Raw genomic sequence first — 16,845 nt, forward strand, 5'->3', positions numbered from 1 at the left:
CTATCAGAATCAATTCTGTCAGAATCAATTATATTCAAAGCTGAACCAAACACACACGTAGTATCTTGTCAAGCTGTTCTTGTAAATGTCATCAAATAACTTTGTTTTTATATGGAGAAGGCTATAGATAGCAATAAGAATTGTCAAGGTTTATATTCATTCATATATGTTACACTTCTCTTTTCTTAGCACTACTTTTTTTGACTTTGCAAAGCTTATAATAAATGGATTGTCAATAAAAATGAAATTTAAACATACATGATTTACATATATAGGATATAAGTGTTGTTTAAAAACATATAAGTTACCTAAAGTAGAGAGTGATTGTATAATTGCAAGATTTTACGATTCTGGGTGTATTTGCCTATTTACTCAAATGTATTCTCTTAGATCATGAAAAGTGTTGTCTATGTCATTTGGCAACATGTAGAATCGTGTTGCCTAAGTATCTGTTGTGAACTCATAATCTAAAAAATTGTTGTCTGTTCTAACATTTCCAGCATTGTTTTTTGAATTTTGTGGCCGAAACCAAAAAAAAGTGTCACTGTTTTTTTGTTGTTAACTAATTTTGTAAATATTGAATCGCTAAACATCGCTAACAAAATGTTGCAAAACCTCTTCTAACAGTTTCAGCAACATTTTGATAAATGTTAGTGATCAAACATTACCTAAAGGCGTAAATGCAGTAGTGTACCTAGTTTGAATGTAGGAGCAAAGATTCAGGACATATGTTATGTATATTCTCAAATGATTGATGAGTTTGATGAAATCACAGTAACACGGAAATGCACAATATGATCCTTAGGCAATATAATCTACTCTGGACCTGTATAGAAGCCGCCTCATATATCTATTTCTAAAGCTTTGCTTTATTCTTCAACAAAAGCAAAGGTCACAACATAAAAGTTTAAGAAAAATGGACAAATTAAAGTGGATTGAGTGAAGGTGACTAGTGTAAACATTCTTTTATATATTATATACGAACCTTTGTCATAATCATTCAAGCAAATATATATACAATACACATAATGATTGTATGCTGATGGCTCTACTCTACTAATGTTTACTACTTGGTCTTTTTCTTATAAATGTTTATCTCCTTTTCTTTTTAATTATCAAAAAAAGATGGCTCCATTACTTGTTCCTCTCCTAGCTGCCACTTTAATGCAAATTAATCAATTAATCAATGTCTTCCACTTGTAATTTCTCTTATTTGTATTCAATTCTACAAAATATAATTTTTTGGTCTATATAAGGATGATTATGTAAACAAATATCATAGTGAGTAACCACTACTAGCTGCTTATCACTATGGCTAGTCAACAATCTTTGCTAGACAAGCCTAGAAAATCCCTTCCCAAAACATTTTGGCTAATCCTCTCTTTAGTTGCTATCATAAGCTCATCAGCCCTTATTTCTACTCATCTCAAGAAACCAATTTCCTTTTTTCACCTCACCACAGCTCCCCATGTTTACTGTGAACATGCTGTCGATGCAAAATCGTGTTTAGCTCATGTATCAGAAGTATCTCACGTCCCAACTTTGGTCACCACAAAAGACCAAAGGTTGCACGTACTCTTGTCCTTATTAACCAAGTCCACCGCACATATTCAAAATGCCATGGACACAACTAATGTTATCAAACGCCGAATTAATAGCCCTAGAGAAGAAATTGCTTTGAGTGACTGTGAACAACTAATGGACTTGTCCATGAACAGAATTTGGGACTCGATGTTAAAGCTAACAAAAAATAATATTGACTCATATCAAGATGCACATACATGGCTAAGCAGTGTGCTCACTAACCATGCAACTTGCTTGGATGGATTAGAAGGTACATCTTGGGTCGTTATGGAAAATGACCTTCAGGACTTGATATCCAGAGCTAGATCTTCTCTAGCTGTGTTTCTTGTTGTTTTTCCTCAAAAGAATCGTGACCAATTCATTGATGAAACATTGATTGGAGAATTTCCTTCGTGGGTTACAAGCAAAGATAGGAGGCTTTTGGAGTCCGCTGTTGGGGACATAAAGGCAAATGTTGTGGTGGCTCAGGATGGGAGCGGCAAGTTCAAGACTGTGGCTGAGGGTGTGGCATCTGCACCTGACAACGGTAAGACAAAGTATGTTATCTATGTGAAAAAGGGAACATACAAAGAGAACATAGAAATTGGTTCGAAAAAAACAAATGTGATGCTCGTTGGTGATGGTATGGATGCAACAATAATCACAGGCAACTTAAATTTTATCGATGGGACAACAACCTTCAAAAGTTCAACCGTCGGTATGGATCCTTCCCTTTTTTTGTAATTACCATTTCATTTTCATGTATATTTATAAATTTTGTCGTCTTTTCTCAAACTTCACTTCATTTTCTAAGTCATACTCTCCCCTATCAAAAAAAGCTCATACTCTCCTCATTTGTTTTAGATCTAAATCAATTTGCTAAGTTCATATTCTAATTGTATGGAATGTCTACCCAAATATCAACACTAACCAAATAAAAATCTGGTTTTGCAGCTGCGGTTGGGGATGGGTTTATAGCACAAGACATTTGGTTCCAAAATACAGCAGGCGCAGCGAAGCACCAGGCAGTGGCTCTCCGTGTCGGCTCTGACCAATCTGTCATCAACCGTTGCCGTATTGATGCCTTTCAAGACACTCTTTACGCACACTCCAACCGGCAGTTTTACCGTGACTCTGTCATTACAGGTACAATTGACTTCATCTTTGGAAACGCAGCTGTCGTGTTCCAGAAATGCAAGTTAGTGGCCCGAAAGCCCATGGCAAACCAAAACAACATGTTTACAGCCCAAGGTCGAGAAGACCCAGGTCAAAACACAGGAACTTCAATTCAACAATGTGACCTAACACCAAGTTCAGACCTTAAGCCGGTTGCAGGCTCCATCAAAACATTCCTGGGCCGTCCATGGAAGAAATACTCAAGGACTGTTGTCATGCAATCCTTTCTGGACAGCCACATTGACCCAACAGGATGGGCTGAGTGGGATGCTGCGAGTAAGGACTTTCTGCAAACATTGTATTACGGAGAGTACATGAACAACGGACCAGGTGCTGGTACTGCCAAGAGAGTCACTTGGCCAGGTTATCATGTCATCAAAACTGCTGCAGAGGCTAGCAAGTTTACAGTAGCACAACTAATCCAAGGTAATGTTTGGTTGAAGAACACAGGGGTGGCCTTTACCGAGGGCTTGTAATATGAACATCGGTGAGAAAATTTGTGCTAGTTTGTTTCTGACATGAGTGAATGTTGTAGGAAATAAAATATAAAATTTGCGCTTTAAGGGCAGAAGGTTTGAAAATGGAATGTTTTCTAAGGGAGGATTCTGTAGTCTTTTGTGGTCTTGTAACGAATGACTCGTGTCAAAGCTAAAATTGTATTTTATCCAATAAGATAGTACACTGCACCTTGCTCATTGTTCGTACATATGAATGTCTCGTCCTTAACGCATGTCATATTTGAATATTATGATCTTATTATGTTTGAATAGCACCATATTTCTAAGTTCATTAAGTTCACACTCTACCCTTGTTTTTGGAATGCCTAACTGGAATCTCTGATGTGGAACATTACAATCAAGTAGCTAGCAATTATCTTGAACCATCTTAGTGCCTAAAACACATTTCACAAAGGAATCAAACACTTGGTCACCAAATCCTTTTCTGCAAAATGAATATATTTTTTCTAGTGTGATCATACTTTTTTTATGGACAGAATTATTTTACTGTTACCACAAAATTTGCAGACAGTGATAGATGTTTTCTCTCATATATGAATCTTACATGTAGTTATGCTTGTGCTTGGCAAGTTCTTCTAAGTTTGTGACTGACTACAGCTAACCAGTCAAAAATTCATCAAAGCAACTAGATATGAAGAATATAAAAAAACTTCAAGACCAAGTGTGATTTGGTTATCTCATTTCCGCTCGAAACATGCCAAAACTCAAACAAAATGTTGGATAACTCTTTCTTAACGTGTCTTACATGATTTGAATGTTAAGATCTTGTATTTGAATAACATGGTATTACATCATTGCTAGATTTAAAAATCAGATTTAAATGAATAACATGACTAAACTATTGGAGATTTAATTTTTCAAAATAAATTGTTAAAATTTACATAAAAAAATGTCATTAATACTTGAGCAACTTCGACTTGAACAACTTGCACAAATCAAATTTGAGTTGAGCAAAAATGTGTAGAAAACAAATTTGATGCCAGGTTGAGCTGATTGGTTACAATATTGCCTTAGGCGCAAAGTTCACTAGTTTGACAGCCATTTGTCATAGTATTTCAACATTTTACTTCCTAATTAAGGTTCCTGATCAATCAGCTAAGTTCATAATGGGAAACAATGCAATCTAGGGATGAGAATACAATCAGATATGAAGAATATAAGATATGAAGAAAACCTCAAGAACTAAATATGATGAAAACATAAGAAAACTTGAGGTTTACGCTCCGTAATAACAACTATGTGATTCTTTGGCTATATATATATATATATATATATATATATATATATATATATATATATATATATATATATATAGGTTCCGCATCCTATCCTATTCTAGGTAAATTCATAATTTTCATGCTTTTGGCCTCCAAATGAATGAAGAACTGTCCAAGGTAATCTCATATACGTTAACTATTACTTCGCACTCTTCATGAACCAGGAGTGTGGATAAGTTTATAATAGTCCATTTTACTTGCCCTCAAAGAGTTCAAAGACATTAAAGATTAGGAAAGAATATTGGTTTGGGTCGCAACTTACGATTTAGCAGTAAAGCATCATTGCAATTAAATTAAGAGCTAAATAGGATTCATGAGGTGTTATAACTCTGTTTTCTTCACATTAGACAAACAACTGTACCTTACAAACAGAAAAAATATTATACTACCGAAAACAGAGTCGAAGTCATTTTGGAATCACAAAAAATAGTAACAAACTTGATGGAAATCATTGCCCTCTATTTTCCAGTCAAATGCAGCATCTTTCAATGAAAACGTATCCCTTCAAATCAACCGCCAACTTCTCTGCCACTCAGGAACTATCGTTGAAAAGGATCATTCTTGGATTTACTTGTAAATACAATAAAAAATACCACTTCATGATCAAAAAATGATCATAATATAAAAGAAAATGTAGCCATGTACGTACAAAATGGATTCTAAAATTGAACGAAAACCACTGCATCAAAACCATTTTCATTGCCACTTGCAAAACAAACCTTTAGCTTTGAGATTGAGATTACATAAGATGGGAATGAGAATGTTAGTATTGCGTAAAAAATCCAAAGAATCATAAATGAACCAGACACAGACACTCATTGAATAACAGCATGACAATTGACGGCACAACATGTAACAACTAATCTTAACCATATCAGAAAACATCCCTTGTTTCTTGAGTAGAAGTCACACAACAGAAGATAAATACAACAACAATCAGTGGGGTCGGCTACATGGATCAAACGACTCTAGTGATTTGTTCAACTAAAGTAAACATTTATCTTGCAAGTAAAAACAATGAAATCCACATATTTTCCTTTCCTTCATATTCATATACAGTTAATTGAAACCTCAAGCATACTTTCTCTTTTCTTTTTTCCATTTAGGTACAATCTTAATTTACATAGTGACCACAAATGAAATTAGATACTCCAACCTAGGGGTGGCAATTAGATCCATCAAATCCATATCCATCCGATCCATCCAGTACAAAATCCATCCGATCCATCCGTCAAACATTTTATTTTTAATGGATTGGATTCAATCCATCAATTTAAAAATATGGATGGATCCAATCCATCCAACTTATTTTAATGATCCAATGGATCATTTTTTATTATTTATTTTTTATCCAATTAAAATATAAAAAAACAAACAACTCAAAAAATTAAAAGCTGATTTATTCAAAAAAAATTAAAAATTAAAAGCTGATAGTTTACTTCTTCCCCCAATTAAAAACTGAACCCTAATTTTTATTCTTCCCCAAACTCCTCTTCGAAGAAATTCAGAATGACACCGACGTTCTCTAGATTTCGAATCACAGTGTGGTGATTATCACACCATGAATCTGTAGCAATTCTCTTCTGTTCCACCCATTCTTCAGTTGTCACCGATTCTTCACTCGTCAGTCATCACCGATTCGAATTTTCTGATTTTGTAAAGGTGAGATTTTAGTGTTTTTTGAAATGGGGTTCTAAGATTTTTGTTGTTTGTGAGTCTCTAATTTGTTGCAATGTGAGATTGTTTAGTTTTCTGAATTGGGTTTCTAAGATTTTAGTTTGTGAATTTTAACAATTGATTTTTGTAAATGTGAGATCGTTGTGTTTACTTTGTGTTTGTTTGATTCTTGTTTTGTTTTATGATTTACACTTGATTTATTCAGCTGGGTTATAATGTTTAATCATTCTGATGTTGATTTTGAAGTGAAATTTGGGCATAGAAAGCATAGAAAATGGATAATAATATATTTGTCTCATATATAAGCCATTCTGAAGTTCAATACGCATTACTTATGATATTCATTGGCCAACTTGTGAAAATGATGAGCAATAGTTTGTTATGTGGTTGTTAAGCCTAGTAGAAAATCTCGTAGTTAACTTGAGAATTTTGTAGGATCTGTTTGGATAAACAAATTAAAAAGCTATTGTTTAACAATCTCATAGTTAACTTGAGAATTTTTTATGTTAGCTATAAGTTGTTTTCATAAGCTCTTCTCGAAAGCTTATGGAAAATAGCTTATAGATCTGGTTTTCATAAGTTCTCCCAAACCCACTGTCAAGTGCTTATGTGCTTATACCAGTAGTTAAGTTCAGAAAAACACCATGTCCTTGTAGAAATGAAGGGTATCTACTTATGCTTGTAGTGTTCGAGAAGAATGATTTTAATTTATTTGTATTCTACGAGAAGAATGAGACTTAGCATTTAAAACAACTTTGCCACTAGAAGCCATGTTTTATTCACATGGTGTGCTTTATTTAACCATGATCGTATGTGCAGCCTATTTTATGTTTTAAAAGTCTCATTATTTTTACTTGATTATTTGACATTCTTTCTTACTTGTTTCAAAAGTATCATTCTTGAAATTTATGTATCTGCATGTGTGCTAGCAAACTTACTTTCCAGATTTTATCCTCTCAGAAAAACACCATGTCCTTGTAGAGAAAATTGGATTCAAAACTTGCTCATGATATAATATGATTTTGTGTATGTATAGGAAATATGTCAAATGGAGGGGATGTGTCTGATGAAGTTGAAAGTTCAGTGCCAAGTTCAAAAAAAGCAAAAACTTCAGTAGTTTGGGATTTTTTTGAGAAGTATCTCGATGAAAACGGACAATCAAGGGCAAGATGCTTAAATTGTGCTACAACCTACGCTGCAAAAAATACTAGTGGTACGTCAAATTTGAAGACACATTTGTTGAAATGTGTCGAAGGAGGGGATGTTTCCTCTTATCCACCACTAGATCAAGAAAAGTACAGGGAGAAGATAGCTCAGGTGATTGTCAAGAATAGTTATCCTTTTTCATTTGTTGAACATGACGGAATTGAGGATTTGCACTGTTTCTTACACCCTCATGTTAAGGGGATTTCTAGAAACACAGCAAAGTCAGATGTTCTAAAGCTGTATAGAAAAGAAAAGGAAAACTTGAAATGTTATTTACGGTCAATTCCAGGAAAGATTTGTTTAACATCTGACTTGTGGTCATCGATAAATACAGATCAATATATGGCGTTGACTGCACATTTTGTGAATAGGAGGTGGGAGTTAGAGAAAAAAGTGCTGGCCTTCTTTCACTTTCCACCACCTCATACCGGAGTTAATTTGGCCGAGAAGTTACTAAGTCTGTTGAGAGATTGGGGTATCGAGAAAAAGATATTCACCATTACTCTAGATAATGCATCTAACAACGATGTGCTACGTAGAAGGCTAATATAGTTTTTGTCAAAATCACATTTGAGACGTAATTATGGTTCAGGCTGATGTGCTACGTAGAAGGCTAATTTTTCTGTCTACTTCCATATATATGTTGTCTTCTATTAATCATCAGTGGCAACATGATTTTGGTTTTGGTTTTGAAATGGTTGTTATTTGTCAGGGGTGCTAGTTTTCTTATTTTGATGGGTCTGATTGTTGTGGTCTGGTGTGTGTTTGTTTTTGTTTTCCTTTGGAGTGTTGCTTGGCTTTTGGAGTGTGAATGGATCTAGAATATTTGAACCTAGAAACAGGGTAGCTTTTGTGTGTGTGGGTTTGCATAGGTTAATGCAAGGATGTCTACTTGGTCATAGTCCATGAATAAGTTATCTGGAATACCCCTTCTTTTTTCTAAATCATGACAGATATTGCTTTAATTGTATTTGAGATAGTTGTAGCAGTGTGTTCACTTTATCTAAATATTATCCACATAATGTGGTTATCTCTTTTCATTTAACATGGTTTTTTTTTAATTAAGCGTATGTTTAATTGTTTTCTACTTCTGGTTCTCTTTTGCAGCTGGAATAAATCTTGATGGTCGTGAATTTGTTGAGGACCTTTCAGCCTTCTCTTCTATAGATTGAAGATGTTCAGTATGAAGATGTCATTACCATAACTTTAAAGATGTTGGGGCTTATGTTGTTTTGTCCTTGTATTATTGTTTTGAATTGAATGTCATGTGATCAAGATTTTATGTAGGATTAAGTAGATTTTGACATGAAGTCTTTATGTTAATTGAGAGTCTGAAATCCATACTCTTCTTGCAGTACACTCTATGATAAGTAATTATGTTGGCCTATCATGACAAAGTTATCTTAAATGCATGCATTCTTTTGAAGAGTTGTTAAATAAGTTGTTTTACTTAAATAAGTTGTTTTGTATAAAATAAGTTGTTTTGTATAAGTTGTTTTTTTTTTAAAAAGAGATCGTAATAAGTTGTTTTGAATGAAATAAGTTGTTTTGTATAAGTTCGTAATAAGTTGTTTTGCATAAATTAAGTTGTTTTGTATAAGTTGTTTTAAAGAGATTGTAATAAGCCCATTTGCATAAAATAAGTTATGTATAAGTTTTTTTTAAAAAAAAAAATTGTAATAAGTTGTTTTGCATAAAATAAGTTGTTTTTAATAAGCTGTTTTTTAATAAACAATTGATAAAGATAAGTTATTTTTCATAAAAAAATATTCATTTTGGTATTTTATTTTATGAAATTAAAAAAAAATATATGGATGGATTGGATATCCATCCATTTAAAAACTTAAAATGGATGGATTTGGATGGATTTTATTTTTCATGGATTGGATTGGATTGGATTATTTTAAAAAAATTGAGTGGATTGTAAAGGGTCCATGGATATTTTTTTATCCATCCATTTACATCCAAATCCATATCCATCCAAACCATCCATTTGCCACCCCTACTCCAACCAAGCATATTAATGTAAATTGGCTCTTAACATACAAATGCAACTGAATTCACATATCAAACAGTTATAGCATGTTCCACATTCTTAACACTGAAAAGGGTAAAGAGTAGTAATATTAAATGTTTGGGAAAATTGCATTGACCTCCTCTAAAGTCTCTTTAAATGACACTCACATCCCTTATAATTTTCAAAAGAACTCATCTCCCCTACACTGCCTAAAAATACCGCTTCGACATTTTTTCGCCACGCTTATGTCTCTTCCTGTGTTCAATGATACAATTAGAATTTTCACTTTAATTTGAAGATTTAAGATGTACAATCATACATCTAGTATATTCAATTGGAAAGGCATGGCTATCTTTTTGATGAATCACGAATAGAGAAGTAAGTGTCACAAAAAGTCCAGGGCTGGATGGTTTTAATTTTGCGTTTCTAAAGGAGTTTTTGTATTTGTTAAAGGATGAGGTGGCCATTACGTTTGATCAATTTTATGCAAACGAGGTGGTGCCTAAATGTATCCTATCATATTTTGTGGCTTTGATTTCGAAAATCTCTTCACCTTTGGCTTTGAAGGATTTTCGGCCTATACCTTTGCTAGGAACTCTTTATATGCTTCTTTCATAGGTCTTAGCTAGAAGGTTGGCCGGTGTTACGGATTCAATTATTTCTTCTTTCCAATCGGTTTTTCTTAAAGGTCGCAATTTCGCCGGTCAATGTTTGATCTTAAAAGTGAATTTCAAAAAGGTTTATAATTCGGTGAATCGGGCCTTTTGGAGCATGTGATGGTGAAAGTGGGGTTATGTACGAAGTGGAAGCCTAACAAAGGAGATTAATATTCAAAGTGGGCTAAAATAAAGGATCCTATAAATAACGATTTCAACGTGTCCAAAGATTAGCCACCGTTATTTTGAGGCTTTTGAAGAAACGGTGGGTAATAGAGTGAGCTTAAACCAAGTGAATCACTGATTGAATTAGAGTGGTTATAATAAGGTTCAGTACAGATCAAATCAATGAACACGCTATAACAACATCTTTCTGACTTTACTTATCCCTCGGGACCATTTCAACACTATCTAGAATAATATAATATAATGTATGGTTGTTGGAATTTCTTTTTCTTTCTACATTTCTGTCTCTTCCAATCATCTATGGTCATTTGCCTCAAAAATTTGCATGTTGGTCCCTTGTACTTCTATTTTTCTATCCTTAATTCATACCTCTCTTTTGGAGTACATTTCAAATGTGTGAACACATATGATCAAACTTTGGACTTTTTCAACTGTCTATCCACAAGGGATGCTTCTTATGGTTTTTCAATAGAATATCATTGATGATGCTTAACCTTTCTTGTTGAAATTGTCTCTATTTGATTAGATAAACTTTTAAAGTAGGACCTGATCACTTTAAATATTTCCTGCAATCTTAATTCATCGCACATTAGTGACATTCTTAAATTAACAATTCACCAATGATTGAAATATTCAAACCCTAGGGGGTTTTAATAACACTTTACTCATCTTGAGACTCAACAATATTACCAATATATAATTAAAATGACATGACATCTGACATTAATAAACAATTACTATAAACTAGCATTCCATTCAAAAGAATTTAAAATGGTTTACAAACATATAAAACAAGAATGAATATTTAAAACTCAAGCATGATTAGTAAGTTTATTCTTTAACCTGTTTGTTTATGTTTCTCTTTGACAATATGAAACTCATCCGTCGTAGATGAATATGACATTGCAAGTTCATTGGTCACCTGCTCCATGGTAGGGCGAGATTGTGAGCTTTCAGACAAGCAGACAATTGCGATCCTTGCAATTGATACTAACTCTTTAACAGAAGGATTCAAAGGACGAGGGAGACGTTGATCCAACTTATCCATCAACGATATATCGTCAAGTAAGTTGCCGACAATTTTCCACAAAGGTGATAGTGAGGAATGATATATAAAACCTCCAGGGTGTTTTCCAAAAAGTATTTCCAATACTAATACCCCAAAACTATACACATCACATTTCTCATTCACTTGCATTGTGTATGCATATTCTGTACAAAATCAAAAGAGGAATCATGTTCAAAATAGTTATGTTCATTGGTCGTTAAGAATGAAAATTTACAAAACTATTATACCTAAATATATTAGACAAGGGGAATTTACCTGGTGCAGCATATCCAAAGGTTCCTGCAAATGAGGTCCAATTTGTTGAATCAGGATTTAGAAGCTTAGCTATTCCAAAGTCTGAGACATGAGCTACATATTCCAAATTTAGAAGTATATTCTTGCTTGATATATCTCGATGAACAATCGGAGGTGAGCAATGATGATGCATATAACATAAAGCATTAGCTATATCTTTAATGGCATTCACCCTCTTATTCCAGTCAAATGCAATTGCTTGATCATCATCTTTCAAAATGTTATCTACACTTCCTTTTCCCATGTATTCGTAGACCAAAAATGAGACTCGAGAATGCAAACAAAATCCATGCAGTTTTACAATGTTACGATGTCGAATTTCTGTCAGTGCTTGGATCTCACTTGTGAAATTTAGGTTCGAATTTTCTTCATCTACAACTGAATGGAGTTTCTTAACAGCAACTACTTGACATGTGTCTAATTCTGCTTTGTAAACACTTCCACGCCCTCCAACTCCAATGAGATGTTTATCATCAAAATCTTCTGTGGCTTCAATAATATTCTCATACATTTTTCCATCAAAACTCCATATGGTAAATAGATTTTGAGTATCAAGAGTGTTCCTTCGAGCCAGGTATTCTCGCATGGTTGACTTTTTGCAGAGATGCGAGAATATGAAACAAACTAATACTAGTATTAGAGTTCCAAATGCAAGTGGTAAAACAATCAGTAAGACTTTCTTATGATTATGAGATCTAGTACCGCCTGATGTTGGGCAACGCTCCAAGCCAGAGACATTGCCGCACAGTCTTTTATTATTTCTCAAAATTTCAACGGTAGCTTTATGGAAAGCTGGAATGTTTGGAACTGGACCCTCAAATTGGTTAAATGATATGTCAACAGTTAACAAGCTGAGCATCTGATCAAAGTTTGAGGGAATAAATCCAGAAAGGTTATTATGTGATATATTCAATGACTCTAAGTATATCAGTGGTGCAAGTGTTAACGGTATTGTTCCGTTGAGAAAATTCCCACTAAGATTAAGACTTTGAAGGACTTTAAATTGGCCAAACTCAACAGGAATATTTCCTTTGAATTTGTTGTGGCTCAAATTCATGTTCAATAATCTAGGAAAATATCCAAGTTGTTTTGTGATAAAGCCACTTAGATAATTGACGGCAAGATTTAAGGTCTCAAGTTCCTTTAGTGATGTTATTTGTACAGGAACGTTTCCTGAAAGACGGTTGTTGCTTATCAAGAGTTTGGACAATGAAGTCAAGTTACCTAACTCCTTTGGAATTTTTCCTGTGAGGTAATTTGAAGATAAGTCGAGTGAATATAGATTGGTTGCCTCGCCTAGTTCTGGCGGTATACCCCCTGATATGTTATTATTGGAGATGTTGAGGAATGCCAGGCTACGACATTTTCCCCAGTTGGGTGAAATGTGGCCATAAAAATTATTTTCACTCAACTGCATGTAGTACAAGTTTGGATAGGCACCAAAGAAATCTGTTATATTTCCAGATAGCTGGTTTTTTTCAAGCCTAATTCTTATTATGCTAGAGCAATTCTTCAAACTCATTGGAACGGGACCAGTGAAGTGGTTCTCCAAAACAGCAAAGAATTTCAGGTTTCCACCAATGCAAATATTGTGTGGGAGCTGACCAGTGAAATTGTTATTAAATATAAAGAAATATGCCAAATTGGAAAGCTTGTTGATTTCTGTTGGAAGTGGCCCAGTGAGATGGTTTGAAAATATGGTAAGGTTTTGTAAATTGCTCATGTTTCCTATTGTAGGTGGGATTTTACCAGATAGAGAGTTATTGGACAAATTAAGTTCAAGCAAACTTCTCATCGTTCCAATTTCACGGGGAATGAAACCAGAAAGGCTATTGTCACTAAGCCTTAAATTGTTCATGTTGATCAATTTCCCAATTTCCACAGGAATAGGACCAGATAAGTTGTTCTGAGAAAGAGATAGAAATTTTAGGTTCAATGACTTCCCAATTTCTTTAGGGATGTGACCAGAAATTCGTTTATTTGCTAAATTTAGATACAACAATTTAGCCAATTTTCCTATAGAAGATGGGACATGCCCTGTGACTTTGCAAAGTGAAAGAGAAAGGTATGTCAAATTTTCCAGCTTCCACAACTCTTGTAGGATGGGACCAATAATGGAAAGATCATTATCGCCGAGATCTAGAGTCTCTAGATTATGCAAGTTCAAAATATCTTGGGCAATTATAGAACCATTAAATTTGTTTTTTTCAACTGCTAAGTAGTTTAAGTTGCTCAAATTCCAAATTTCTTTTGGAATGTTTCCTATAAGGTTGTTGCCTCCTAGATAGAAGTGTGACAAGAAAGATAAGTTCCCGATCGAAATTGGGATAGTGCCTATGAGATTCGCGTATGAAATACTAAGCACTTTCAGATTTCTCAGTATACCTATTTCTTCAGGAATGGAACCACTGAAAACATTATTATCCAAATATAAAATATGAAGATTGGTCAACTTTGTTATTTCATATGGGATTGATCCTGAGAGATCATTGTTACTAAGATCAAGATGGGATAGTTTCGACAACGTATCAATATCAAGAGGAATACTTCCATTCAAGAAGTTTCCACTAAGATTAAGAGTGAGGATGTATGGAAATGATGAGAAGTTAAGAGTTTCAAGTGTACCTTTTAATCCCATATTTGTGAGATTTACATTAGTGACAAATATCAAATCTTCATCACATGTAATTCCCAGCCAGTTGCATGAATTGTTGCCAGTCCATGAAGATAACAAAGCTTGGCTTTCCATTTCAAGGTTGCTTTTCCACTTCAACAAAGAACTTGCTTCTCTACTTTTTACATTAATGGTCGAAGAAGACGAAATACGTGTAGAAGAGACCATAATGAATGCACAAATACATATTGCAAGAAGCTTTATGGACTGAAAGGTTGAAAAAAAAGAATATCATGGATGAAGTCTTCATTTACTAATTGTCTTGCACAATCAAAGTTTGAATGGAATACTTGTGTTCTTAGATGCTGATATGTAGTTCTTGTAATGTTGCATATATTTTTATAGATAACCAAGTCATCATATCTATCTATCGGGAATGGATCCTCTCCGGTGACTGAGGTTCCAGTTAAATCTCAGCCTTTAAACCAAAATAAATACTTGAAAATTTAAATGTTAAAAACTTGAAATTATGAGAGATACTAAATTTAATGGTGTAGATTCCTACACTGCAGAAAACAGGAGAAAAACACACCGGAGGAAATCCCCTCCCCTATCTATCTATCAATCTATAAAATAAACTTGTCTATATGGCACCTGCATGTAACAATCTCACCCTTTGCTTAAAACCACTTCTTAAGCTAGAATTGTGCTTACATGACAGCTCTCTATAGTTATTCAATAATTGAAATTATAGCAACATAATCAACTTAAAAAACAATTCATTTGTGCAAAGCAAAAACCGTTCCATTTAGAAGAGAAAAAAAATACAAAAAAAAATGGTAATTGAGCAATTAATTGGAATTTTTATACAAGTTGAGCTTCCCACTCACTTTGTGAATGCCGCACTGTAGACCAAGAGGTGTGTTAACGTTACTATATATCAAATGCTCTCATTTAAGTTTATAAAAGCATCTTTTCAAAAGACAACATTTGGTATGCTACAATTAATTGAATCCATATGTCTACATAAGTTCAACGTACATCTACTCAGAAAATAATAAAAACCACATAGGTAACACATGCACTAACAGGAGATCATGAAAAAAGCCGTAAAAAGATCGGTCCAAACATTATTATAGAAACGTTTTTTTTGAAAGAAAATAAATTATATCATTTCATTAAATATCAGATCCATAATACATGTTGGAATATCATCAAAGACCTGGAAGCTAGTACTAGATGTGGCTGCCTTAGCTAAAGTGTGTGCAACCTCATTCGCTTGCCTCCTAATAAACTCGACATGAGAGTTTGCTAAATAGGTGTTACAAAAGTGGATACTACTATCCATTATAGAACCAAACTCGGTGACATCTCCGCGACCATTGTTGAAATAATCAGCTACTCTTTTAAAGTCAACCTCGAAATCAACATTTGTGAGTTGAAGTTCATGAATCCACCGAATTGCATGATATAAACCCAGAGCCTCCCCAACATCAGTGGAACAAGTTGGAGAGAAGGACATAATTTTAGACCGGACATGATTCCCATCTGCGTCTCGTATGCATATTCCAAAACCTACTTTATTTGCGTTGTTTGGAAAGGATGCGTCAACATTACATTTATACCTGCCACTTATAGGTTTCCTCCATCTAAGAATTGTATCTCCTTGCTGGTGGGATGAATTTGGAATGGACGATGTATTGTCTTGCCTGATAGGAGCTTGCTTACAGTTAGCACTTCTCCAACCTTCTAGGAGATGTCTTGCTCTTTCCAGAATGGTAAGAGTAGAATCTGATACTTGTTGCCATAATTTAAGATTCCTAGCTTTCCATATACTCCACATTATGGTAACAATTTTCTCAACTTGAGCTGAAGACAATTTTTGTAACAGATTAAAAATGATATCAGGAGCATTATCAAACTGATTCAGTGATGGAGTAATCAAATGCCAGATATTAGCTGTTTGCCAGATATCAATCGCAGTCGGACAGTGAAAAAGAATATGGTAACTATCCTCATGGGGATCTTCACATCTGACACATTCTGAGGGACAGTTGACACCCCTACTTTGCAACTTCACTCGTGACGGAAAACAGTCTCTACAAATTCTCCACACCAAATTCTTGACTTTGGGGGGAACTTTCAGTCTCCAGATGCCACTCCAATACCCAGGTTTGCGTAAATGGTCATTATTTATAACCTCTTCTATGCAGATACGATAAGCACTTCTAACTGAATAATGCCCATTTTTCTCCGCCTTCCAGATCAGCTTATCACTCTCAACCTGATGATGAAGAGGAGTATTTAGGATATTTTGTGCCATATCACTTGCAAATAACTGACGGACTAATTGTTCATTCCAGACTCTAACTTCTTGATCAATTATATGTCCCACAGAAAAAGGTTGGAGAGCCAACATGTCATTACCAACGAGTGGAATACTGGATCCTCCTCCAATCCAAGGCGCATTAATAATGGGTATATTGAAGCCCGTGCCAATTTTCCAACGAGCTCCTTGTCTAACCACTACTTTGGCGCTGAGAATACTTCTCCAAACAAAACTTGGATTATGTCCCAGTCTAGCCTCTAGAT

General features: G+C 34.4%; 2 protein-coding genes and 1 long non-coding RNA gene across 3 annotated transcripts; 2 read left to right on the top strand and 1 right to left on the bottom strand.

Moving 5' to 3' along the window:
* Nucleotides 1-1,278: 1,278 nt before the first annotated feature.
* On the top strand, nt 1,279-3,443 carry LOC146906765 (pectinesterase-like). Its single transcript, XM_085730850.1, has 2 exons — nt 1,279-2,281; nt 2,518-3,443. Exons 1-2 carry the CDS (start codon nt 1,312-1,314, stop codon nt 3,213-3,215), a joined length of 1,668 nt encoding a protein of 555 aa, XP_085586976.1. The 5' UTR covers nt 1,279-1,311; the 3' UTR covers nt 3,216-3,443.
* Nucleotides 3,444-5,697: 2,254 nt separating this feature from the next.
* On the top strand, nt 5,698-8,457 carry LOC146906766 (uncharacterized). The gene is made up of 2 exons (XR_015020658.1): nt 5,698-6,196; nt 7,248-8,457. It is a non-coding gene; the product is annotated as an uncharacterized LOC146906766 (long non-coding RNA).
* Nucleotides 8,458-9,476: 1,019 nt separating this feature from the next.
* Nucleotides 9,477-15,393, bottom strand: LOC146906767 (uncharacterized). Its single transcript, XM_085730851.1, has 3 exons — nt 11,601-15,393; nt 11,120-11,488; nt 9,477-10,842 (listed from the first exon to the last, which is right to left on the bottom strand). The coding sequence occupies exons 1-3, from the start codon at nt 14,479-14,481 to the stop codon at nt 10,832-10,834; spliced, it is 3,261 nt and encodes a 1,086-aa protein (XP_085586977.1). The 5' UTR covers nt 14,482-15,393; the 3' UTR covers nt 9,477-10,831.
* Nucleotides 15,394-16,845: the final 1,452 nt, after the last annotated feature.

This window comes from Medicago sativa, chromosome 7 (assembly GCF_051527215.1).
Source record: "Medicago sativa cultivar Bolivia chromosome 7, Bolivia_mono, whole genome shotgun sequence".
NCBI classification, from domain to species: Eukaryota; Viridiplantae; Streptophyta; class Magnoliopsida; order Fabales; family Fabaceae; genus Medicago; species Medicago sativa.